The following is a 25,887-nucleotide window of genomic DNA, read 5'->3' as shown; positions in this document are numbered from 1 at the left end:
AGGAGCAGAACTCTCTAAGCTGATTGGGTGAAGCAACACCTAGAGCCCGCCTACCAAAGGTTGGTTTTAGCTAGTGTTGGGCCGATGCCATTTTTTGGCCCCGGTACTCGATACCTGGCTGTGCAGTATTGGCCGATACCGATACCATCTGTTTGAAATTGATGTGTGTGTATATGAAGAACTGCATACTACTTAGGGTAGTAGAACTTTTTATTGCCTACCTGGAATGGGTGACAATAGTTGAATAAACTCTTGGCTCTCAAAGGCCAAAATAGTGCAATATTCATTAAATTATAACATGTATAATAGTGCAACAGTAAGACAGTAAAATGTCATTAATAATTGAATAATCTCTTTTAAACCCTGAGTTTTGGCTCTCAAATGCCAAAATAGTGCAACTTTCATGAGCTTATATAACATGTATAATACTAGTCGGGAGAGAGACGGCTGCGTTCAAGTGACATACAAACATCAAAATGGTATCGATGCCCTATTTGTTGGTACTCACCGATACCGATACCACCATTTTAGTGCTGGATCGGGGCGCCGTCCAATACTGGTATCGGTATCGGTGCAACACTAGTTTTAGCCAATCACGGTATCAAAGTAAAACGTAAGCAGCACCTTCATGTGAAATGACGAGAAGGTAAGCTAGTCAGCGCACTTCTTGCTGTTCTTCTTTCAAAGATGAAATCGTGGAACCTCACAAAACAGATGTGATGACAGCAGCTACGTGTGCATCCCCCTTGTTTTTGTTGGTTCCGGCTGTTGGCTCAGCCGCTCTGGGTCTCATCACACCGATATGTCCCGTCTTAAACCACAATACCGCAACGGGATTCACCCGAACCGTTTTTGGTCCGGACACAAACGGTTGAAGCCGGAGCGGTACAAGACGGATAATTGCGTGTTTGTGAACGCACAAATACCGCGAGAATTCATCTTGCGGGCAAGTTTCCACCCAGCCCTCCCCCAAAGGGACTCATGGTTGGTGGAAGCTTTTCTTCAAAGCGGACAAGGAAGCCGGTAAGTGTGAAAGAGAAGACGAGTGCAGCTTAATACTTGATAGTTTTTGAATACAGCCAGTTAAAATGCTACAAAAGACTTTGGACATCCACAGACGTTAACCTTTGAGCAGGACAATCAAAGGACAGGGGACATGATAAAATGGTTCAGATCAAAACGTTCCCTTGTGTCACAACAGTCCAGACTCTTACTGGTGCCTGGCCTTGAGCAATTTCACAAGCATTAAATAGAAAAACTGTAGACTGTAGATGTTTGAAGCTGGTAGAGACATACCCCAAAGACATGCAGCTTCAAGTGCAGCAAAAAGTGATTCTACAAACTTCTCTTTTTGTCTCAGTCATTAGATTTTTTATTTTTTATTTACTGTATACACTTAAAGTTCTTAGAATCAGTTATTGTTTTTGTTTTGGTTCCCAGTTATGAACTTACAGGGTACTGAGAGAGCTCAGTGACATATTTTCTAAAGTGTTACTGGCATTATTGTCTCCTTTAATCAGGCTATAATCACATCTTTACAATTAATAGAGTTATCCAGGCACTATTAGTTATCCCAATAGTTAAGCAAGAGCTTTAAAGATTTGTGTTTTTTCTTGGGCTCTTTACTTACAGCATCTCATTAAAACACACCTTATTGACTATAAAATGAGACGCAGGAATAGCAAAACAACACAACTCTCAATTCCTATAAAGAACAGAGAAAAACAAATTAAACTTATTAACTTTATATCAGAAAAAAAACATATTCCTAAGCTTCCACCCAGGCGTTTTTTTAATTATTAATTACAGATTGTTAAACTTTATCCACAGCTTGCTGAGTATTTTAGAATTGCATATAAATAAGATTTAATGTCATCATATCTCCGTATATTAGAAAAAACACATCTACATAAAAGAGATCATAAAAGCAACAAGAGAGGGTTTCTGCCTGAATCATTGACACAGATTAAACCACTGGTGGTAAAGATGTTTTAAAACATTTTTGCAAGGCTCTTAACACTCTCTCTTGAAATGTGTTTCTAATATATGTCCCAATTACTCAAATGAATGTATGCACAATGTATTCTATGGATGATCGGACCTAATTTCTCGTTCCACAGGGGTTGATCCACTGTTCTGTATTTGGTCGCACACTTCAAGCAGCCCACTCGCTTTTCTCTATCTCACAAATTATTTTGAATACCCTCCTGTGGGATCACTGCCTTAGAGAGCTTAGGACTGATTATCTTCCAGCTCTATTCTCATTTAGTTTTCGTCCCAGGCTTTATTACTGCGGTGTCATAAGCAGTATACAACAAAATGCAGAAATGGTGCAGCTTCACTCGGCCTGGTGCCTCATTTTCACACGAGATTTTACTGGACGTCTATTCACGAACAAAAATGTAGTTAATTCTGTTATATTTAAGTGTCTTCTTTCGTTTCTCTTCCCTTGTGGAGCCATATTCCTCTGGAACAGCTTTTAATAACTTGCAGTGTTACTGTTTACTGATACACTTTAGATGTGCATAAACTCTGTACCAACTTGTTTCAGGTATGGTTAAATCCACAGAAAATTAAGAATCAAAACAACTTCATATAAACGTTAACCACTCCAAGGAATTGTGCACCTGTGAAGACTATCCTAAATCATCAAGTACTGAGGTTCACATTGCAGGTCTTGATGCATAATTCCGATTTTTTTTTTTTTTGCTGAGATCAGATTTTATTTGCGTAGTTGTTCATACTACTGATTAAATGAGACCGGCAATGGATTTTTGTCTGAGAGTTCAAGACCCCAAAGTGATGCATTTGTGTTTATGGAAGTAACGTCGGATTTAATTGTTTCTAGAAGTTTTCAATAATGCTTTGTTAAAAAAAAGTGTAATAGCAGATACTAGCAGAAAAAAATCTAGTTTAGTGCCACACATGGAAGTGGCAAAAATCAGATTTTTTGAGGGTTGAAAAGACCGCAACTTGGCCCTTCACACTGCTATGAATAAGATGGATTTGGGTCAGCATTTTCCACCAGTGCAGAGCTTGGTCACAATGGCAGTGTAGAAGGAGTGTATCAGCATGCAAAAATGAGACGAAGGCTTTTGTAGACCACCCCTGTGAAACAAACGGCAGCGTGGACGACTCAAGGGGACCACAGATGGATGGGGCATTGTTATTTTCTCTGATGATACATCACTCAAATTGTTTGGGACATCCTAAAAAATCCTTTGTCCAGAGAGGAAAAGGAAAGGGCTAACATGAACCTTTTGCTGAAGCAACAGTGAACCATTCTCACACAATCCACATGCGGAGTTGCTTCTCATCCAAGGGAAAAGACCTTTTCACAAGAACACAGTCAAGGACAAAAAAACTGCGATCAAAACGTCATACTTCAAGAGTAACAACAACTCAGGAACAATATGCCGACGATTTATGCATTTTCCAAAATAACAGAGAAATCTTATCCACAAAACTCCCAAGATCACAATCCTGTTGAAAACCAGTGAGCAATTCTTTAACTGGATAACCAGAAGGCAACACATTGTTATCAACTCCAAGCAAAAATCCAACCAAATGAAACGACAAAACAAAAATGGTTTGCCATCAGTCAGGATTTGGCTCAGAGGTTGAATTTCATCATGCCAGAGTGAATGGAACAACTTCAGAAGAAGGCCTAAAATCCTACAATATTCAGTCAGTCACATATATTTTATGCAAACTCAACTTTAATTAATTTGAAACCTTCTATATAGAAAAATCCCAACATGGTCAAAATCACACGTGAGCATGCGTGATCAAATGTGTATAGGACTGATATGTGAAACGTTAAAGTTGCAAACATTTAGAATTTTGGGTTTTCGTTATCTGCAAGCCATCATCGTAATTACAAGAAAAATTTGCTGGAAATATTTCTTTTTACCTATAATGAATCTACATTATAATATATTAATTTCTCTTTCTGAAATAAATGATAAAATATTTTTAAAACTTTTTCATGATATTCTAATTTTGAGAGATGTCCCTGTATGTGTGATGCTGACTACAAACCAATCAAAATACTAAATTCCTTGGCCATATATTGCTTTTTGGTAATACTAACAACTCAGAGTGCCTTAACAGTCGATTCTCATTTAGAGCTGCTCTCACAGATTAATACACCGATATGCAGATTGTTAAAACTGGACATGAAGTGACCACCTCCCCAGCACCAAACAGCTAATTATCCTCCTGTGACGCATTTATTCCATGTGAAAGCCATGGGATAACGATGATGTGAAGCATTTTCTACCGTACAATGGAGCGCCTGTGACTCGGAGACAAACCCTCTTTCTTTGATGGCCTTTGATGAAACAGCATAAATGAAACACGATGGGCTGCAGGCACTTCTTTAAACAAATAAATACCAATACGCTGCATAAATAAATAAATAAATAAATAAAAGATTAAAGGACACTGTTTAATCAGAGTATAATATCAAGTCTGTTCATGTCTTGAACATTGAGCTGGTCAGTTCAGCAGTAGAGGGGGCTGTTTATTGGTAAAGCACTAAAGGGGCAACAATGAGACAACCCCAAAAAGATGGAATGGTTTTGCAGGTGGAGGCCGCAGATGGTTTGTCCTTGCTCATTTTATTTTTTACTGCTTTTCAGTAGTTTTGTATCTGACCAGGGTCAATGTCACTACTGGTAGCATGAACCGATACCTGGACCCTACTGATGGTGCACAGGCAGTCCAACTTCACCAGGATGTCTCATCGATACGTGTCGTCGCTCAGCGGTTTGCTGTGTCTCCCAGCACTGCCAGGTGGGTGGTTCAGGGCAGCTGTGGTGCGTTTTGTTCCTACCTTTCTCCAGAAAGGTGCGACAGGCGGATGTCGGCAACAGGTGTTTCCCACCACAGCTGATTACGAGGAACATTTATGGCGGCCGGAGACGGAAGGAAGGCGTCAGAGCGTTAGCTTCACCTGAGTGGGACCTGACCTGAGTCTTGTTCCTCGTATTCCTGGTTCTAAAGCCCTTTGCCTCCACTAATTCTCATTGCCTTACCTCCTCAGATCCTGCCTTGCATCCGCTTATCCAGTTTGGTCTCTATGTGGTCAATCTTCACTCTAGTCCGCTAACAGTTTTGAATCCCCTGAAGCTTCATGGAGTTTCGGTCGACCTAAAGCTCCTCAATGCGCTGGCGTCATGTTACACTCCTGGCCTGTCCACCATCCACCGAAGAGCCATCTATCGAGCCTTGAACCGTGCCTCAGCCTGTCACTGACCACCACTACCTGACTTACTCCTTTCTGGTTCTACTCATCATTACTATCTGTAAGTCAGCCTCTTCACTCCTGTCTGTTGCTGATTCTCACCATCTCTATCTTCCTCCTTCACAGACCGAGACCAGAGCCTTCCTAGTCGGCTACAATCTCATCCACTACCATAGCCCCTCCATTGTTTTTCACTTCAGTAAACAGCCTAAACCATTATCTGTCTGCTTCCAAACAAGATCTTGACAAGCACAGTCTCAAGAGTAAGGAGGGACATGAGGAGTACTGCTAGAGCCCTACAATGTGACCTCCAGTGGGCCTCTGGTGTGAATGTTTCTGATCAAACCATTAGCAGCAGACTTCATGAGGGTGGCCCAAGGCCCCAACGTCCTCTAGTAGGCCTTGTGTTCACTGCGGAGCCAAAAATACCGGAACTGGCAGGTTTGGTTCAGAGGTTCACCCTGAGCTTATGTGACAGATGTGAAACGTTCTGCAGAAGCTGGTCTGCTTGGTAGGGGGTCAGATTTGCATATCCGTGGAGGGACACACAGACCTGTACAGGATAAATGATAACACCCTGACTGCCATTAGGTATCGGGATGAAATCCTTAGACCTGTTTTTAGACCCCTAACTGGTGCAGTGGGTTCTGGGTTTACAAAATGCGTGACAATGCCTGGTATGCCAGTATGCAGGCAGTTCCTGGATGACGACCTCATGTTTACTTCCCTCTGACACAGCCACGTTGCCCTTCAGACTGTCCAGGAGCTCAAAGATAGACAGCCTGATGGGGATCTGAGAGGAGATATGCCAGGATACCGTCCTTCATCTAATAAGGAGCATGCCTCAACGTTGTCTGGCATGCATGCAAACAAGCACCACTGAGCACCATTTGGAGTTACTGCGAATCAAAGAACGTCACTTTCTCTGTCACTTCACATTAAGCCCTTTGTGGGTTGATCATTTTCATTCTCATTAAAATCTTGGCATCCTCCTGCTCCTAACACATCACCCATTCCTAATCATTATGGATATTTAGCATGTTTTTTTACATGTTCAAAGTGTTCCTTTATTTTTATTTTGAGCAGCAACTTAATTGTGAACTCTGAACCTAAAATGCTTTTATCCAACTGCCAATAAACTTAGAAACCAACAATAATATACCTGCAATCAGGCATATCCAAGATGCCACACGGCACTCTATGATGCACCTCCTGTGTAAAATTTTTAAAAATTTTCAAACTGCCTTGTATTTTATTCTTATTGTGTACATAATGTATTTTTTTTTAAAGGAGCAAAAGGGGCGTGCATTGGCTTTCATTGTGCCCATGAATCCGACTTCACTTTTAAAACAGGCCAGAAAACCTTCCACATGTGACGTGTTTTCAAAATCTTTCACCTGGAAGTAAATGTCACTTTGTGGTGTGACAAAAATAAAGGGAACACATATTATGGTACGTTATATTTCCCATATTTAAAAAACACATGAAGCTTACAATAAAATATGAAACAAATCTTCAAAATGTGAAACGCATTATTTTCAATGGTGATTTTCCTTCATATTTCAAAAATGTTTTTTTTCTTTTCTTTTGTAAGAATACCATAGAAATCCATTAGAATCTCAAAGACACATTCGGTGCCACTGCCAAAACCTTCAGCCATGACTGTGTGAACAAAAAATGTCCTGGCATGCATTTATAAACAGTGAATCTTTCCCTTAACAAAACCACTGTGTGATGATGTGCGACTACTCACAGCAGAGGACTTTGATGCAGGCGGCGTGCAGGTTGTTCTCTGCACGGATCAGTGATCTCATGCCGATGACTAAGATATTACCAAAGCAGGTAATGAAAGCCATGACCCAAACCGACACCCGCAGCACCATGTTCGCCAGCAGGTCCTCGAACGAAGAGATGCCATCAGTGTTGGGCTTGCAAGATCTCACATGAGGCGCATAGGAGCAGTACTGGAACTTCTTAAAGTAGCTGATATAGCCAACAAACAAACAAAAATAAGGGATGGCAGCAGAAAAAACAAAACTCTGCTTATAAAAGATGGAATGAAATACTGCTTGTTCAGTATCGCTTTATCACTATCTTACGTACATGTGGGAGAGGTTCTTCATGGGAAGAAACATTTTAGTCTGAATATCTTGGATCTCGATACCCTCCAGAGCCCTGGATAAAAAAAAAAAGAAAAAAAAGAAAAAAGAAATATCACCCATGAACAGAGAGCAGGAGGCAAGCTGTTGGGGTATGTGTATCCACATATATCCATAACAACAACCACATCTTTGCTACATAATAAATACTCAAAATTGTGCTCAATATTTTAAAGTATCTGCTTGAACGTTACAGGAAAGGTTTTAGATTTTATAAATAATTGCATATTAGATTTTAAAGTGAGCCTGTAAGTAAATCTGTTTTCAATAGGCTAAAGAGTGCAATACGCGGCTAAAGAACCTTTAGAAAGGTAGCAGAGTGTTTCTATACTCACAGAGACTGAAGCTGTGACAGGTGGCTGAAGTGGCTCGGATGGATGCGGAGAAGAGGGTTATGGGATATGTTTCTACAGAAAGAAATACTTGACAGTCAATTGCAATCTCATTGTGGATTCTGATAAAGAAAAGCAATAAATATGTGGAAAACAGAACATCGATCCCAGGCTTCTCTAATTTGATTGTCTTTAGTGTTTCTAAAACAGCGCCGAAATCCCAACATTTCCTCTTCCCTGAAGAGGCTGACTTAATCTAAAGCAACAAAAATCTGTTAAATTTACAGTTGAGACATATTGGCAACAGAGAACAGATGCAGTAACAGTATTAGCACCATTGGCTTTAGTTATAAGAATCTTGTTTCTGTAAAAGCATTTTTTTCCACCTGAATTTGAGAAAAATACATACTTATGAGGACATAGTTATTGACCTAAAAATCAGACCTAAAATGGCTTCAGATCAACAAATCGTTTTTATTTTTTATTTTATTTTGTAGTATAATTAATTATTTACTTTATTGTGCTTGGCCAACTTTTGTTGCAAAGAAATAGGATCTGCAAGTCATTCAGTAACTATTACAGATAATATGGCTTTTTAAAATGTATCTTGGTGACCAATAAACCCATGCAATAAGCGATCTGCTATGAACATGTTTGCAGGAAACGTGGTGGAGCTCTGTGGAGGTCACGTTAAAAAGACACAGCTCCTCACCCAGCAAACGCAGACGCTTTTCAGAGATTATAATACAGTTTAAATGTTGGCTTTTAAAAAAAAGAGACAATCAAAGCTGAGGGAATAAGACCACATAGTTTATCCCAGTGAGTCAACAGCCAGACCGATGAGGCAACTGCAGGTCTGATGTATAAACATGAAGTTTATAAGTGAAGAAATTGTCTTTTTTTCTCTTCTTTTACATGTTGTTTGTTCAAATATGCAACTTTTATTATCAGAGTTTCCTGCTGCATATTTCTCCATGATAAGTCGGTACGCCAGCTGCTATAGTTTTCTGTCTGAACCAAATGAGTCAATTGTAGGAAATAACGTTTGAAACTGGAAGGCTGCTGTATGTGTACATAAGAGTAACAATATTGGTCAGAAATTGTGGCAGAAATGTCCTGATCATAGATTTTCCGTTGTCAATTTTGACTAAAAATGTTCATTTACCACTGTGGTGAAATACAGGTGTATTGCTTTTGAATCCCTGGGCAGTGTGCCAGTGTATTGAGCCCCCCATCTTCTGGTCTTTGATAATATTCTTCTGACTTCTAAAACAATATGCATCTTTAGATTATGAACTCATTCTAGAGATGCATACTTTTCTATCACTACATTGGTCTTGGATGATCACTTTGTTATGCATTAAGACCAAGTGTGGGATTCCATACATAATCTCATCAGACAAACTTTTGGCTGCGTTATCAGCTGTGATGTCCTTCCTTCATTTCTTTCCTTAATTTTTTTTTTTTTTTTTTTTACACATTACTCAACTAAACTCAATAAAACTAACTATTGTAAGCAGCAACCCTTGCAACCCTTAACGACATTTAAAAGGATAAGTGGTAACAATCAAGATAGAAGTTTTCTAAGATTTTTTTCTGTGTTCTGACAAACTTCTCCTATTCAGCAGACAGATTTTGGTGCAGCAGCGGGCTTGGAAACAGACAACGGCACAACTGTTAACGCTGGATCCCATCCAAGACAGAAGCCAGGCTTCCTTTCCAATTAATTAATCTGTAGCCTTGTGGACAGAACAAGCCACAAGACCGCATAACAGAGTGCATGACAAAGTACTTGGCCTATCTACTACAAAGTTTTTTGTGCTGCTTTGTGGCAAAAACGACTTTAAGCAGAAGAGTGTTTAACCTTCAGGAAAAATAAGTATCCCAGTCACTGATAAGACTGAATCTCTAGCTACAGCCTCGTGTAAAAATATCTTATTTTATGATCATTTACACCAGAGCTGCCCATGTCCAGTGCTTGAGAGCTACTATCCTGACTTACTAACTTTTACCTACATCAAACTGTTATGAGATAGTAGCTGTCGATGACTGAAGTTAGACACAATTTGGAGCACAGGGACGGCATTGCCTCAGCCAATCAGAATACATGCAGCTATGTAGTATTGGCAGATTTTTAGAGCTTCACTCTGAAAATCTTTGGTGTTGGCTTTTAATTTAGTTTAAAATGAAGATTCACTTCAGCAATATTTTATCTCAATTCCTCTTAAGGAATAATTTGACAAAGATTAAGAAATACCGAACACGTTTTACTTCTTGTTATGTGTTATGCATGATGGCTTAGGCTGGGGACACACTATATGATTTCCACAGGCTTTACAGACTTTGAAAAGACTTGGAGTTCACAGGAACAGATTGGTTTCAGCAGGTTTATGCTTCACAACTCAAAGACAGGGATCACAAAGTTTTATCATACCAACTACAATTCAATTGAGCATATCAAGCTTTCCTGGAACAACCTGTAAGGGCCACAGTCTGGGGGAACAAACATGCCAGCAGGTTGCGGTAGTAGAAGATATTATCAGCATTTGGACAGACTTTTTCTGGCCCTCCAAAAATGAAAGGGATGTCATTTCAGATGCTTGTGAATATGAGGTTTCTCACATGTTACTTTTACCCTAGGAGACAAATCTCTAATGTTTGGACTGGAGCATGTAAAAACGTTAAAAGTTATCATAAACTACTTAATTCTAAGTGGAAGATATTTTATCTATAAGTTTGGATTGTTCAAAACTAAGCCACTGGCAAAATGACTTGCTCAATTTCAGATCAGATCAGATATACTTTAATAATCCCAAAGGGAAATTACATAATTAGATAAATTACTAACGTTTTCAAATTTAAGAGCATTTTTTCCTGTATGTTAAATTTTTGTTTTGAAATGTTCAGTTTACCATTATTCATTATTTTCAATTTTAATAACATATCTGAACATCTGCCTTCTTTTGAGTGTGTTATTTGCTCCTCTTTTATCACTTAGGATTAGTTAGTTAGTTGGTAGTTTGCAGTTATGTTTTCACACTACCCAACTCCATCAAGAGATTCAACTCAAAAAATGGAAGCGTGTTTTTGCACCTTAGAACATATCATATGTTTGTTTCCCCTTAATTATTTAAACATGATTTCTTATTATAGTTTTGAATACCCCAAAGACAGTCAAATAAAGCAAAGGTATTGGAGAAAAGGTTCCTATGTATATAATTTATTGCAGTGTGGAATAATCTTTTTATGGTTCCATTTACTAACTATAAAAAAATCAGTTTTTTTCAACTTGCACTTGTTATTTAATATCCATGTCACACAACCTTTCAAATGTTAACAAGCAGATTAGATAACTATTTTTTAAGACACAGGATTTTCTAAAACATAACAGTAGTAACATCACATCAAATCACACCACAGAAAAAAAAGTCTTCCTTTTTCTCCCAAGCATGGTTATGCTCTTAAAATTCAACCGCAAAACTTGATGTCTTGACAGTTTCTTTCCTCCTAATAATTTGAACTGTTTAGTCTAGGTAAAATTTATTACTCACAGTTTCAGGAGGGTCTTGGAGAGGCTCTTGAATGTGTTCTTTGGAAGCTCGTTGATCCTGTTACCGGAAAGATTTCTACACAGGATTGAAGGGTGGAAGAAGAAGAATTAGCATAATTCATATTTGCACAGGATTGTTGTTCAGACTCTGCAAAAAGTATTCGAGTAAGCAAAAAGTGATTATGCCACTTGTACTTTTGGTTATGATCTTTAGGTGTTTGGGTTTTTGGCCTTTTTTTGCATTTGCATCACTTTCCTGTTTATCATGTTTAGTTTGTGATTTATTTCAAGTGTTTTTTCCATGTGTATTTGACTTTATTCCTTGACGTCAGTGTTTGTGTTTTCATTTGTCTAAGTGTGTCCTTGTGTCTTGGTTGTGCTCCCTCTCTGTTTCAATGTCATTCTCCACATTTCCCTCAGTATTTAAGTTTACTGTTAGCCTTTGTTCCTTGATCTCGTTAGTCTGCTCCCATTATTTTCCTGTTAGTATGCCTTTCCTTGCTTATTGATCTGGCTGTACTTACAGTCATGATCTCCTTTTGCTCCTCTGTAAAAGCTGGTTTATGCTTGACGCATGTATGTTCTGTGCGGAAATGAGACGTGTGCACACAGCATCTGCACCATTTATGCTCTGTGTGGCTTTTCCTCCAAAGTAGCGCTATTCTCCTAGACTGTAGAGGGCAGCGTTGCGCTCCTGCGCCAAGCGTACTACACCCCACTACATGTAGAAGTAGAAACAGTTGCTCGAGCATTTTAAAGCCTCTTACTTTTTTACAAGAGTGACGGCGATTTTTGTCCAGGAATTGTTAACAGTCTGTTGATCACGGCGATCATTATGGGCTGCATCATAAACATGTTTAAATTTACAATCCTCCGCTGGAAGAAGCGCTTGCTCGTGCGCCATGTTTTTGTTGCTCGTGCTACCACGTCCCACGCATGGGATGTGGTAGCCAAAATGACGTAATATGGCCGTGCCGATGCTGGATGATCCCCACCCCAACTGTCAATAAGAACTCGTGCTAGATGCCTCGTACCCCCTACGGTCTGCAGAGCTCCATGCCTCAGCCATCTCATCAGTCCAGAGACTTTCATTGTGTAGCCTTTGGCCTCAACACCATCATCTTCATCCCCTGCAATGACCCAAACCATCACCTCCATCAACACATCCTGCTCCTCCTTCATCACAACATCATCACCATCTGCACCTTTTACAGTCTTCTACGACTCCACTTACACCTCATGTTCCTCTTGCCAGTTTCTCCAGGAGGGTGGCAGGAGACGCTCCTTGTATTCCTCTTCCTGAGTTCTCCAAGGGGTGTCCAAGTGGACCTGCCTCTTTTTTTTCTCTGAGCTCCAGCTCTGCCGAGAGATCTTCTGGCTTCCACGCCACTTCCATGCTACATCACTCTCTAGAGCTCCTCGGTGGGTTCCAGCGTCCCTGTCTCCAGAGCTCCTTCATTGGCCTTCCACGACTTGCCTTGTGGCAAGGTTCTCAGGTGTTTTTAAGGGAATGTTCATCTTTCAGATCAATTTGAGAAGCACTTTTGATCATGTTTCACATTTTATTGTGTCATGTAGTGTGGAACATTGGTTTTGGTCTTGACTCGGTCTTGGTCCCGAATTAGTCCCAAGTAAGATGGTCTTAGCTGCAACACTAGTATGTTTGTAGCTCCATCAATCGTCCCATCAACTCTGGTCAGCTTCCCTTCCAGTGCTGATGAAAACCACCACGTTTCATCATTTATTTAGTTATTTAGTGCAACACCGTGTTTTACATATAGGGACAAGAGTTAAAATTTCGTTGTTATCTGATTAGAGCACCTTCTTTTCCCTTTTTGCTATATGGGTTGTGGCGACCTGCAAACGTAACTTCCTGAGGTTTTCTTTGAACAATGACTCTCTGTTGTCACTTTTCCATAAAGGCCAGATTTATAGAGTGAACAACTGATACTGTAGCTGCCCATTCACCATTTTTACATTTGTTCAAAACCAGATCATAGTGATAACAGGCCAAAGAGGGAAACCCTGACATCCTGCTCTCAGGCAACACTCTCCAGTTCATTAGATGATATCTTATATTGGCTAAATAGAACCAAAGCCTGCTTTAGACAAGGGCTATCAATTTAAGCAAGGGACTGTACATTGTCAGCATAGATGAGAACAAAATCTAAAAATAAAACGTTTTAAATTTTACCTTGCAATTATTGTTTTTGAGCTAAATATTTTCACGAGTATAATAATCAAAACTTAACTGGTTCTATTTTGTAGAAACAATCTTATACACTGGCTTTTCCTCTAAGACAAGGATTATTGTAGCTCTATTCTTTTATGTGTTGACAAATAGTACTGATAAAGACAAGATAACCTCCTACAGTTTTAAGTTAATTATTAAAGAATGTTTTGGTCAGACTGTATCAAACAACATTCTCAACCAGATGTAAAAAGCCCTTAGGTAGGAACTTCGGCCACAACTGAAAACATTTTTTAGTTAGACTTAGCACCTATGTGCTGCTATCACTCGTTCATGTGCACAGAATGACAAAGACACGAAAAGATACACTCACAGTTCAGCGAGCTTCCATAGAGACTGGAAGGTGTTTTCAGGGACTCTTGTGATCCTGTTGTCCATTAGCAATCTGAACAGGAGAGTTTCAGTCAGAATTCATGCCAAGTAAGACAACATGCTGCTGTGGATTCCTGCTGTGGCTTTATGAAACCTAACCTACTGTGAATCTGGGAAGCTCTTCCAGACACAGACACTGTTCTGGCTCCAACGTTTGGCCTTAAAAATCATTCTGCATCTGCTGCATAATTTTCTATAGTTCTGAATATGGAAATGTACACTTTAATGAAGTGTGAGTTGACTGCAAGTATGTACTGTGCAGGATGTGATCTGTGCTTGAACCTACCATTAGAGGAGTTTGGCTTTTAAGTGTTATTTTTTTCCCCTTTCTTTCAGCTTTCCAACACATTTCAAAAAAATTGAGGTGCAATTAAAAACTCCAACTTCCCCACTGTTGTGTACAGAATAAATATAAATTTGGGTTTAATATCTGGATAAAGACATGAACATCTAAGCTATTATTTCCAAGTATACCAAGTAACACATTTAATAGGAAAAAGCTGTGGGAAAAATGTTCTTCACTGCCGACAAGGAAGGCGGTCAGACTTTGTGGAAAGATAGGTGGAGGTAAAATAAACAGGGAAATGCTGGAAGAAAACCTGTTAAAGGGGTGCATCTGGGGCAAGGGAGGAGGTTACACATCCAGCAGGACTTTGATCCTAAACAAGCAGAGCTACAATGAAATGTGTTGAATCAAAGAACATCCATATTAGAATGGCTAGGTAAAATTTATACTTATTTATATTTAATATTTGTTGCTCAAAGTTACTTTCCAATTCGTATGAGCGTGAGAATCGGCAATAATTTTTGTCTCCACATGTGCAAATCTAGCAGAAACATACAGTATCCCAAAAGCAGTTGTGTATTTATATAATTTAGTCATATTAGACACATTTGTATACGGGTTCTGATGAGGGTCGCTTGTTAGAACAAAGTACTTTGTGAAAACAGCAACTTTTAAGCAGGGGTGCTTTTCATTTAGCCCATATTTCTGTATCAAAAGTGGTTTTCTTATTGGTCTGGTGTAATATTCAAATATGTTTTCTTTCGCTGTAAGCGGCTAATCATCATAATTGCCAGAAATAAGGGCTTTGAAACATCAGTCTCTGTATAACTAATCTATATAATGTGTTTCACTTTGCAAATTGAGTTACTGAAAAAAAATCCCCTTTTAAAAAGATTAGTCATTGAATATTGAATATAAATGTATATAGCAGGGAATTTCTACTGACTTGTAATATGCAAACTAGCAAAGAAAAGCAGTGTCAGGATGTAAATAGCAGAACTTCCTTTCTTTTTTGGTGACAAAAGGCTTTCCTGGGCAGCAAGCCACATCACCCATATAAAAACCACCACTCCTACAAAGATGCAGTTATGGCAGTTCAAGGATTTGCCTATAAATTAAAAATATTGGTCACTTTAATCCAATTTAGATTCTCTGCTTCCCTTGTTAAATGTAAAGATTTTAGTGCACAATAAATTAGGGAGCTTATTTGCTGTTTCTTGTGTGTTGGAGGACATAATACCTCTGTGCAACAGCTAGTGTTTTTACATAGACCACACAATGCTGTATAAAAAGCAACAGATCTACTGTGTGGTGCAGACGTCAAACCTCCTTCATCAAAGTCTTATAATAATTTGATTTAATTAGCAAGTCTGAAAAAGTGTCAAATTAATTCCTGAACGGCATATGCAGCGGAGTTTTACTAAATATTAAATATGCTGAAAAAAAACTTGAAAGGACAATATAAAAAAATGCAAAAGCAATAAAGACAAAAAAAAAAAAAGACCACATCGCAAAACTGAGCTGACTGAAGAAGAGCAGAAAGGAATATGACTCAATATAGTTAAGGGTGGCACAAAACAGAAGGACAGCAACGTTACATGAATAATCGCTGTCCAACGTTTTTCAAACCTTTTGAAGCCAATGCTTCTGCCCAAAGTTGTGCCAGAGTATTTTTTTTCCCTAATCTAATAAAGCAAGAGGATGCAGCGGGGATTTTTTTTCCCAGCACATTAAAAAGAGAGTCATGCTGTTAACTTGGAGTAAGAAAAAAAACAAACTGTTTTGTACCTATTATCAGTTGGTCTTAAACATATATCTAATGCGTGATAGTTAGCTAAGCAGAGGTATTTTTAGAGTCCTGAAACATTGGAGGATTAGCCCTGCACATAACTTGATTATTTTTTTTATACATGACTGTGGTAAAGCTGTTTTGGTAGTAGAGATTGTTCACCCACTGTGTTTACACAGTTCCAAACACTCTTTGATTTCTACATTAAAAGGCACATATCATGCAAAATGCACTTTTTTTTAGCCCTTAAATACATTTTGTTTTTTATTCCTCCAGGAGCTCAGAAAACAATAATGTAATCTGTCCAGGTGCTGCGTAGATATCTCTCTATATTCTATTTGGGTCATATTTTTCAAGCCATTTAGTTTTCTTTGTTGTCTATTAATTTTTTTTTTTTTACAATTACGTCACAGTTTTTGCTGTGCAACTGCTAAACAAGCTCATGGACCAATTGATATACAACTGAATGATTTTAAAAAAGGAAGGCACCGAAAAGCATAATATGTCCCCTTTAAGAGCAGAGCAGAACTGTTAAAGCCAGATTGTGTTTAGACAATAATTCAGTTGAGACAGGGATAGTAAAATTGTGGATAGACAGGGATAGACAGCACAAAATGGCTCAGTTCAATCAACTCTTACTGAATCTACTGAAAATTTAATACTTCAATTACAGCATTACAAACAGTGAGTTTATGCAACACAAGATTTATGGTGTTGCTGCTGCTAAGTCTACACAAGCGCATTTACACATCAAACAGGTCTTCTGTTTTAGTCTTAGGATTTATCTGCAGTGGAAAGTTAATTCTAGTATGCAGAGAAATAAAAAAACAAAAAAAAAAACATAATAGCCACATAATGAAAACCGTGTGATGTGTTTCTATCATATACCTACAGGACTTCAAGCTTGCTGCATGTCTTCAAGATGGAATAGTTGAGAGTCTGAATCTGGTTTCCCTCAAGATCTCTGGAGAGAGAGGAGAGAAGGAAGCAGGACAAATAAAATCAGCATTTTGCTGACAGGTTATATAAAACATCTCAAGGGTTCAGGAGCAAAGCTCACACTGGTAAAAGTTCGGTGTACCTAGAAATTGTGAGATCTTAGTTGAATATAACTAAATCTTAGTAAATGTTAAAACAGAAAGCATGTAACGTAGCATTCTGGACGAAGACCAGAACTGGTGTGATGGGAACTCTTTTGTAGGCAACTTTTAAAACTCTGGATGTAACTTTGTTAGCTGACTGCAGAAGATTTATGTAGTTATTTGGACCTCCAGCAACAATCCCATCAAAAAATGGAAATGGAAGTGACAAATGCATCAACAGTTTTTTGTAGTAAGAGTTTAGCAGACGATGTTTCTGATTTTGGTTATATTTCATAGATTTAAAACATGCTGTACTTAAGAACATGACACTTAAGAGAGAACCCCAGGTCAAAATTACACCAAGGGTTCTCACAGATGCATTTGAGGCCAAAATGAAACCTTCCAGAGTAGTAAATAAAAATATTTTCTGAGTTTTACAGCACCAAATGTAATTCTATCGAATTTACCTCATTTGAAATGTAATCAATTCGATGATATCTGGGACCTAATGTGTTAAAGACAAGCTTGTAATTTCAAGATGTGTAATCGTAACATTAGGGTTTATAGATAGCACATAGAGCTGGGTATCATCAGCATACCCGTCAAACTATAAATAAGATTTTCAAATAATATTTCTCAGGTGAAGAGTAAAGCCCCTTTCTTCCCCATGATGCTCGGGTTCAACTTCAGCAAGTCATCCTCACTACATCTCAATTTTTAGATAGATTAAGTTGCTGCCATGTGATTGGTTGAGTCCCTATTTGTCCCAACAAATAATTGAATAGGTTAATCTGATAAAATTATGAGTGTTATGTTATTTCTTTAATGCTAGCTGTTTCTACATGATGAAACTAGTAAGGGGACTTTTGCGCAATAACAATAACAGTCACAGTACACAGAACGCAATACAAGTATTTTCATACAAAACTATTACACAATACTGACAGAATCTTACAGTTCCCATGTGAGCACATCAGCAAGAAATACACTGGATAGGACCCCCGTTTAATGCTTACAAAATGTGCTACCAAAGGCTAGACAAACACAAAAGGGTACAATTAACAAACCTTTTAAACGAAAATGAGTTTTCATTAGAAAAAGGAAACAAAATTTAAGGTGCTAGAAAACACAGTAGCACCCCTGCAGCAGGAACACAGTTGTTGGCGGTTACAAGCCTCAGCAGACCAGCTGTAAACGCCTTTGGAGATGCAGTGAAACACAGCATGAAAACAAAAACTATCTGTACTTGTGAAATGGACTGTAGTTATGAAGACCGGGGGACCTATGTTCTGGAGATTGCATGTGTTGGGATTGTCCTATTTTTATAAAGTGCAATGCAAAACAAGTGCAACAACTGCCGACTGATTTGTGGATACCCAGTTTACCACAGTATGGGTTATATTTCTTTATGAATATGTGTTTTGGCGTCTCATTTTAACTTTTGCAAATGTATTGCTGTTAGGAGACAAACATGAAACAAGTCGGGGAGCTTATCATTGAAAACAGTGGCATAACTGAAAGACTATCATGGCCAGAAAGAGATGTTTAAATGTCTTAAAGCTCTATAGAGGGAATTTGTTTGAGCAGGTGTGAACAAGCTGGAGTGGAAAATCCAGAAAAAAAAATAGATTTGATTTGATAAAAAAAAAGTTTAATTCCAAAAGATAATAAAAACCGTGCTGTTTTCTGGAATGAAAAGTAAATACAAGTCATGTCTACAATGTGCTCTCCACATGTAGACACAAAAGCTACAGACAGCACGAGGTCATTATGAATTTCGGGCTCATCCTGCAGGTGCTGTAGCTGGTCAAGCTGACCGACCACGGTGACATCGGCTGAAGAAGCCTGTCAGTCAGAAGCATCGCTCCAATGCGTCCGCATCCCTTTTTTAATATGGTCTTATGTTCACTCGTGCGCAGAAAACAAACAAACTCCCCAACACATTCGCTCTCCCTTTTCAGCGCACAAACATCAACCGAATCCCACACTACACACCTGCACACACACAAGTACACTGTCAGAGCAGACTCACAGCCAGTCCAGGGCAGACATGTGTTGACAGAAGCTGGGATGAGGAAGCTGCTGCAGCGAGGTGTGCACCATCGATCTGGGGAGAGACAGGGGACATTTCACCGCACAGAGATTAGACTTTACACAGTGAGCGCTGCCTCATTGATCACCGTGACTTTCAACTTAAATAGGATCTTCTTGTTACACTCTTTTGTACCGCAACCTCAGGCTGCTGAAGGTGGAATGAGTCACATTCAGGTCAAAGGAGATTCACAGCTGAAATAAAATAGGGAATACTTTCTGAACCTGGAGATCTAACTTGTTTTATTTGTTATTAAACATTTAGAAAGTATTTATTCCTTATAACTGCTACGGGCAGAAATGATATTCTGCAACAGAAGTGTGACTGAAGACATATTGGTGTTTGATCTCCATGTTGCATAAATGAAAGGCAGTTTTTGCCTTTTATGTTCAGCAACTTGTGCAACAAAACTGTTTGAGGGCTTTCGGAGCAGCCCAGATGCAGCCTTCTTAATCAGCCTAATTTCTTTGAGCTACTGGCTCTGATGCTGTGGCCCCAACAGATGGCTGTGAAGCAATATCCCGTCTCCAAAACAGACATCGTAGGACCAGAGCTTACTGTAGAAGCTGAGACTACGCTATTCCTTACCGGAAACAAGATGTACAGGGTTTTGTAAAAAAGTATTTATACCCTGCGAACATTTTCACATTTTGTTACGCAATCACCACAAACTTCAATATATTTGATTAAGATTTTAAATGCTCCAGCTATTAGTATCCTATAATCCTTAACAACAGCTATTTAGTGGAGGGAAACTGAAACAATAGTTTTCAAACTTCTTCACAAATAGCCATCCGTAGACATTGACATGCATTTGGGTTCAGCTCTCCTCCAAAAACGTTAGTACAACTGAAAGGGAGCTGGGATACCCTTACTATCTTAGCAGTTCCAAAGATTGACATTCAGCACATTCTGCTTCGTAAAAACCTCAATTGGACTGGATATGGACTTGTCTGTGAACATTCATTTTTCAAGTCTTCTCAAGTGGATTTAGGTCTGGGCTCAGACCGAGGCCATTCTTGAGGTCAGAACACACCGGATGCGTCCAGCTGTTCACGCTCCGACCTGATTTCATCAAAACACACACAGACCTCTGCACTCGCGATGTTGAGTACTCATGTGAGAGTATGTGCTGGAAATCCTGACAGCAGCAGAAACACAAGCTGGTCTGGAAGTAATTACAAAGCTGCCGTTTCACTTTTTACTTTGCTTCAGGGTTTTTGTGCTGTTTTCGTTGCATGTAGAACATGGCACTTTAAAAATGTCCCCAACACTTTGCCATAGTGTCCTGTTGGTTTGAATGCCAGATTGGATCCAGTGTTTTGGCGCTCACACATAAATATTTTTTAAATTATTCAATTGCAAGTATGGCTGAGTGGTTGGTGCCATTGCTGGTTGGAAGGGGAACCTCTGCTCCAATCTCAAGCCTTTTGTAGCTTCTTGCAGATTACCGTACTTTTCTGACTATAAGGTGCACCGGATTATAAGGCGCACTGTGAATTAACGTGTCTATGTGCCTCTTTGTCCACATATAAGACGCATTACATATTCTTCCCAAGTGTCACTCCACATCTCTGGTAGGGTGACCAGATGCCCCTGATTTTCAGGGACAGACCCCGTTTTGGATAACCTGTCCCTGGCAAAAGCTGTCCCAGCAAATGTCTTCGATTTCTGTGTATCACGATGGAGTAAAAAAAGTTTAGCGCAACAAGAGGTATTTACCAGGTCCTGCCTCTGTCCTGACATAGTAGAGCAATTCCCAACACACCTTCCCCGCCCCCTTGGGCGTTGCAGTTCAGACGAAACAAACCAACCCTCACACAGAGATTCTGTGCTTAACAAAATTTTTCATTACAGAAATCAAATCTGGTCACCTTAAGGAGAAAATACACTGGCCACGTAAGCGAGTACCACGGCTTCCAGGCATGTTTTTAATAGTGTAAATTTACACTAGACACTGCAAAGGACACTCCACAGCTGCGTGATTCTGTGAAGAGAACTTTTGTCATGGGTAAGTAATTAAAGAAAGACAAATTATCAGCAATATATGGGTAAGGTATTACATCATCGGTATTATTCCCTATGTTTTGACCCTATCTGATTAGAAATCGCATATTTTAGTTTGTTAGCTTGTTAGATTGTCACAACAACATCATCCATGGTGCTTTACTTTCAATGACTCTTATTTTGGGATACCTCCGGAAGTGGACTTTGACACAAGGTGTTTTCCCATTTATCCCCGGCCAAACAGGAGCGTATACGTGTCCGAAATTAGAACTCCAATCTAATTTAGCTGCCGCGTAGCATTATGTTTCTGGTGTACTTTTTTCGACTTAATATGTAAAGCTAACATAAGCATAGGACGCGTGTATGCTGCTTTGCCACGCTTTGTACTTTTAACCTCTCCTCCTGAGAGGGAGAGCTAACCGTCTCTGATGGGAGGACATAGTAGTTGGACTACACTGTCCAGTTTCTAACAAAGCCAAAATTAACTTAAGTTTAATATTGAAAATAACTTGCTAGGTTTATTGTTGCCAGGGTGTACTCTGGGTGCAGGCTGCCTTGCATGAATGCATTTCTAGTTTTGACATTACAGTCAGGTAGTCTTGTAGGCAGCTCAGTGGTCCAATCAGGTAGTGACACAGTGTACCGTAATGCTCCGAATATCCATTGAGCAGAGCGGCTTCGTTGATAACCAAAGTCATACATCCATATTTTAACAGATTTCTGATTGCATTGTACCACATAAAATCGGTCAGTAAGCACAACTTTAAATCACATATAAGGTGCATCATAGTTTTTTGAGAAAATGTAAGGATTTTAAGTGCGCCCTATAGTCCGAACAATATGGTATTCTACAAGATTGCCTCGGATTTATCTCCATCCATCTTCCTATCAACTCTAACCAGCTTTCCTGTCTGGGCTTAATGAAATGTATCCCAACAACATTATGCCTCCACTATCATGTTTTACTGTAGAAATGGTGTGAAGAGAAGTATTTGATTTCTGCCACAGAAAGGATCACTTTGGGTCTAACCTGACCACCTTCAACATTTTTGCTTTATCCTGATTTGGCTCGTGGAAAACTTCAACAGGGTGCTTCTCATGTTTTTGTTTCAACAGGGTATTTTTCTTGCCACTTTTCCATAAAGGCAAGACTTGGATCTCTGCAGGTCCCCCTGAGCTACCATAGACATCTTGAGTGCTGCTTTGATTAATGCTCTCTTTGCCCAAGCCTGTCAGTGTGAATGTACATTGTGCCATAAACTTTATGTTTTTGGATAATAAACTGAACAGTGATTCAAACTTTCCCTTAATTTTGCCCCTGAGCGGTCTGCTGTGTTCCTTGAACTTCATGGTGCCGTTTGTTCAACAGTCCAGAAGAATCCAGTTCTCTTATTTTTCCTGTTTGCAGCTAAATAGCTGTCGTTAAGGAGTAACAACAGCAGTAAAAGTCGGACATAACTTAAAACTCCAACAAAGCAAAGGAGAAACATGTGAGTAAAATAATTTGAATGGCTGAGAAAAGTTTCTTTGGGATTAGTAGATCTGACTTAAATTTGGGGCATCATGTGTGTTCTCTGTTATGGATTCATGTTGCCAGCCTGACAATATTCCCAACACTGCAGGAAGTTTGACTTTTTTTACCGTTTGTGCCAGCGCCGTTGTTTCCTGACCTACCTTATGCAATGAATTATAAGTGGCTCATCAAATGTAGAGCTCTCATAAAAACTTTAGAACAGCCACCCACAGTTGCTTTATATATATATATATATATATATATATATATATATATATATATATATACTATTTTGTGATTCTTCATAGTCAAGAGCTTTATGACTTCCTCTTCACAGTCTGTGCCCTTGCGGGTTCATTTCTTTAATTTCTCACTGAAGCAGTTTAGGTTGTAGACAGAAGAATAAACATGTTCTTAATCTGTTTAAAATAGTTAATAGAAAGAAAGAAAAGTCATAATTTTTCAAACTTTCAGTATATTAGCTAATAAAAGGAGTTCCTAAATCAGTTTGCTGTAGATCCATGAAATAACAATGGAGAAATGCAGCCTTTGAATTTTGCATCAGATGACGCAAGCATTTTACCCCTTAAGTGCTTTAGAGCATTTTCACACCTGTGTTCCTTTATTTGGTCTGCATAATTTGACGGGTTTAACTTGTAACTTTTTCCAGGTGTTCAGTTTATTTTTACCCAAAGAAAACAACAAGCAAACAAATTAAATCACATAAGGAATCTGAGTCTGTTTACCAGTGAGATCTGTCTGGGACGGGGAACCAAATGTAATCACAGAAACAAGAAACTGTGTTCCAAGCAAGTTTAAAACACAGAGAATTTAGTTATATGATTTGTATTTCTCTAGGTACTATTTCAGGCAAAATTATCTGAGAAATATATTCATTTTGAGAACATGTTTTGAAAGTTGCACAGGGGTAGTTTATGACAAACAATTGCAGCCTTTGTTTCTCAGTTTCTTCACCCTGCCGCATCCCACAATGCAACACAAACCTCGTAACAGGAAGGCATTTGGGTCAGGCTTACAGCGTACACCCGGTAGCTGTGTCGGATGGAGGTCGGGTCACATTCACACCATAATCTATCCGTTTATTTGGATCCGTACCAAGACCACTATACATAAATGGACCGCACTGAGGGGGAAAAAAACCTGCAGTTTGGTTTACGGACTAAACAGATCAGGTGTGATTAGTTGATTGCAAGGGGGAGAAAACCCCAGTAATGTCAGGGTTTGATGCGATTGAATTACTTTAATCATAACAATGTGTGGGTGTCACAAAGAAAAAAAAGATTATGGTTAAATCCTGACCCTATTAATGGAAATCCTAGCTAAAGCAAAAGATTTTTGACATGCTTCCCATCCTCTTCCCTGTGCACGACGCAGGATAAATTTGGGTCCTCCTTCAAGCCTGGTTTCTCACAGTTATTTTTAAATTTAGAATTTTTTTTTACTCTGCCCTGTAGATATGGGCAGGTTTAGGCAAGTAACTATTTTCTTGAAACCATTTCTTAACTTTTCGATTTCGACACACATCTGGCATAACTAAATGTTACGTTTTGGAGGGTGGCCAGGAGAAAAAGGGCCTGAGTCAGCAAAACAGAAAGTCACAGTTCACAAATTAGAAGTTCCTAGACACTCTCACCACGTAGATGACTTTATTAAATATTGCAAAAATGATCCAGTTTCATTTCTTTTGCAATTGCGATTTATATTCAAAGTATATTTTCCTTTACAATTTAAATTTAAAATTTAGATAATTTTTTTGGGGTAAATAGAAAGAGATGTTATACTACAACTATAAAATATGACTTAATTTTAAGAAGTTTCCTTTCATTTTTACCAATAGTGGAGGGTGCTGGAATGTCACCCAACAGAAGATAGCATTTAATGTACAGTAAAATTCTGTTTTTGCATTATTTCCCATACTCCAAAAACCTCATTCAGGCATGTACTGTTATTGTTGACTGAAGGGAGACTAAACACAGTTTTAAGCAACACTTGACAGATTTTTATCTTAATTGTTGAAAATCAGTTTCATTTTCTTTTCACTTCACACTTATGTATTTGACTTGTGGTTATAACGTCACATTGTTCTTTTTTTATGCGTTTGAGATTTGTTGGCAACTACTTTGGCTGCATTTTAATTTCTAATCTGACCTTAAAGTAGTTGCTTTTAAAGGGGCTATGCACAAACCAAACCAACTTTAAATGACTTTGGAGAATGACTTGAAGTTGTTGTTTGTGTCAAACTTGTTCACTGGGTTGTCTGGGTGGGACTTGTTTTTGTCCTTGTTGTCTTTCCTCAGATGCATCTCAGCGTGCGTCCTGCTTGAAACGCGACTCCTATAAATGTTTTCTCAGTCTCTTTGCCTCTTCAAACGGTGTTTGTTCCTCGCCAGAGTGACGGATAGACTAGAAAGGACCATATGGGTTTCTGTCTCTCATCACCCCCGTCTGAAGACTTTTTAAAGCTGACAAACTCATCATAGTTAAACGATATACGTAGGGATATATTGTATCTGTGAGGAAATGAAAGGTTGATTGCAGCAATCTGCATGTTGTGTTTTGATACCAATTGCAACTGTGCCTCTGACAACACCAATCGTCCTGTAGTTTAGTTTATTTCCAGTCAACATTCTTGTTCATTTGCTTTTGGCACACGTAGAAGTTTGTGATGGCAGCATGAAAAATATGTGAAAAAAAAAAAGTTGAAAGCATAAACAGACTTTTTTAGCCAACAACCACAAAAGCCTGATCGCAAAGACAGCTGGCACAAACTTTATCCCCTTCAGAAGAAGTACTTCCAGATGAGCCATTAGGAGACAGCTGCACCTGTGGGTTTATGGTACAATTGTCGTTTGAATGCAGCTATAAAGTCACAACTGTATGATGCGCAGCAGAAAGATCCGATCCGAGTGATGCCACAGAGGAGCAGGAAGAATGGAGGTGAAAATGGCAATGGACAAACAGAGGATAACAGACAGAAACGTCATCTCGTCAGGTTATTTGGTCTGGTGCTTTCAGACTTAAATGTCTCTCACAGCGATTAGTCAGTTTAAATTTCGCTCCCTCGGGTAATGAAGATATGCTTGTGGTTTTCTTGCTTGATTTTTGCCCTGTCTAAGCTTAAACAAAAATTACCCAGACGACTCTAATAAAGCTTTGTGGGACGTGAAGGATGAGAAAAGAAAGTT

The 25,887-nt window shown here is 38.9% G+C and overlaps 1 protein-coding gene across 1 annotated transcript in view; it reads right to left on the bottom strand.

Moving 5' to 3' along the window:
- Positions 1 to 25,887, bottom strand: part of rxfp2a (relaxin family peptide receptor 2a) — a 117,992-nt gene that overhangs the window by 22,149 nt on the left and 69,956 nt on the right. Inside the window, exons 9-15 of the mRNA XM_012878701.3 lie at positions 19,102 to 19,176; positions 16,880 to 16,951; positions 13,854 to 13,925; positions 11,291 to 11,365; positions 7,743 to 7,814; positions 7,352 to 7,423; positions 7,002 to 7,231 (exon numbers count right to left, since the gene is read on the bottom strand). Coding sequence (XP_012734155.2) covers positions 7,002 to 7,231; positions 7,352 to 7,423; positions 7,743 to 7,814; positions 11,291 to 11,365; positions 13,854 to 13,925; positions 16,880 to 16,951; positions 19,102 to 19,176 — 668 coding nt within the window. The remainder of the gene's footprint in view (positions 1 to 7,001; positions 7,232 to 7,351; positions 7,424 to 7,742; positions 7,815 to 11,290; positions 11,366 to 13,853; positions 13,926 to 16,879; positions 16,952 to 19,101; positions 19,177 to 25,887) is intronic.

The sequence above is a fragment of the Fundulus heteroclitus genome, chromosome 11 (genome assembly GCF_011125445.2).
Source record: "Fundulus heteroclitus isolate FHET01 chromosome 11, MU-UCD_Fhet_4.1, whole genome shotgun sequence".
NCBI classification, from domain to species: Eukaryota; Metazoa; Chordata; class Actinopteri; order Cyprinodontiformes; family Fundulidae; genus Fundulus; species Fundulus heteroclitus.
This window is presented reverse-complemented; position numbering and strand designations above follow the sequence as displayed.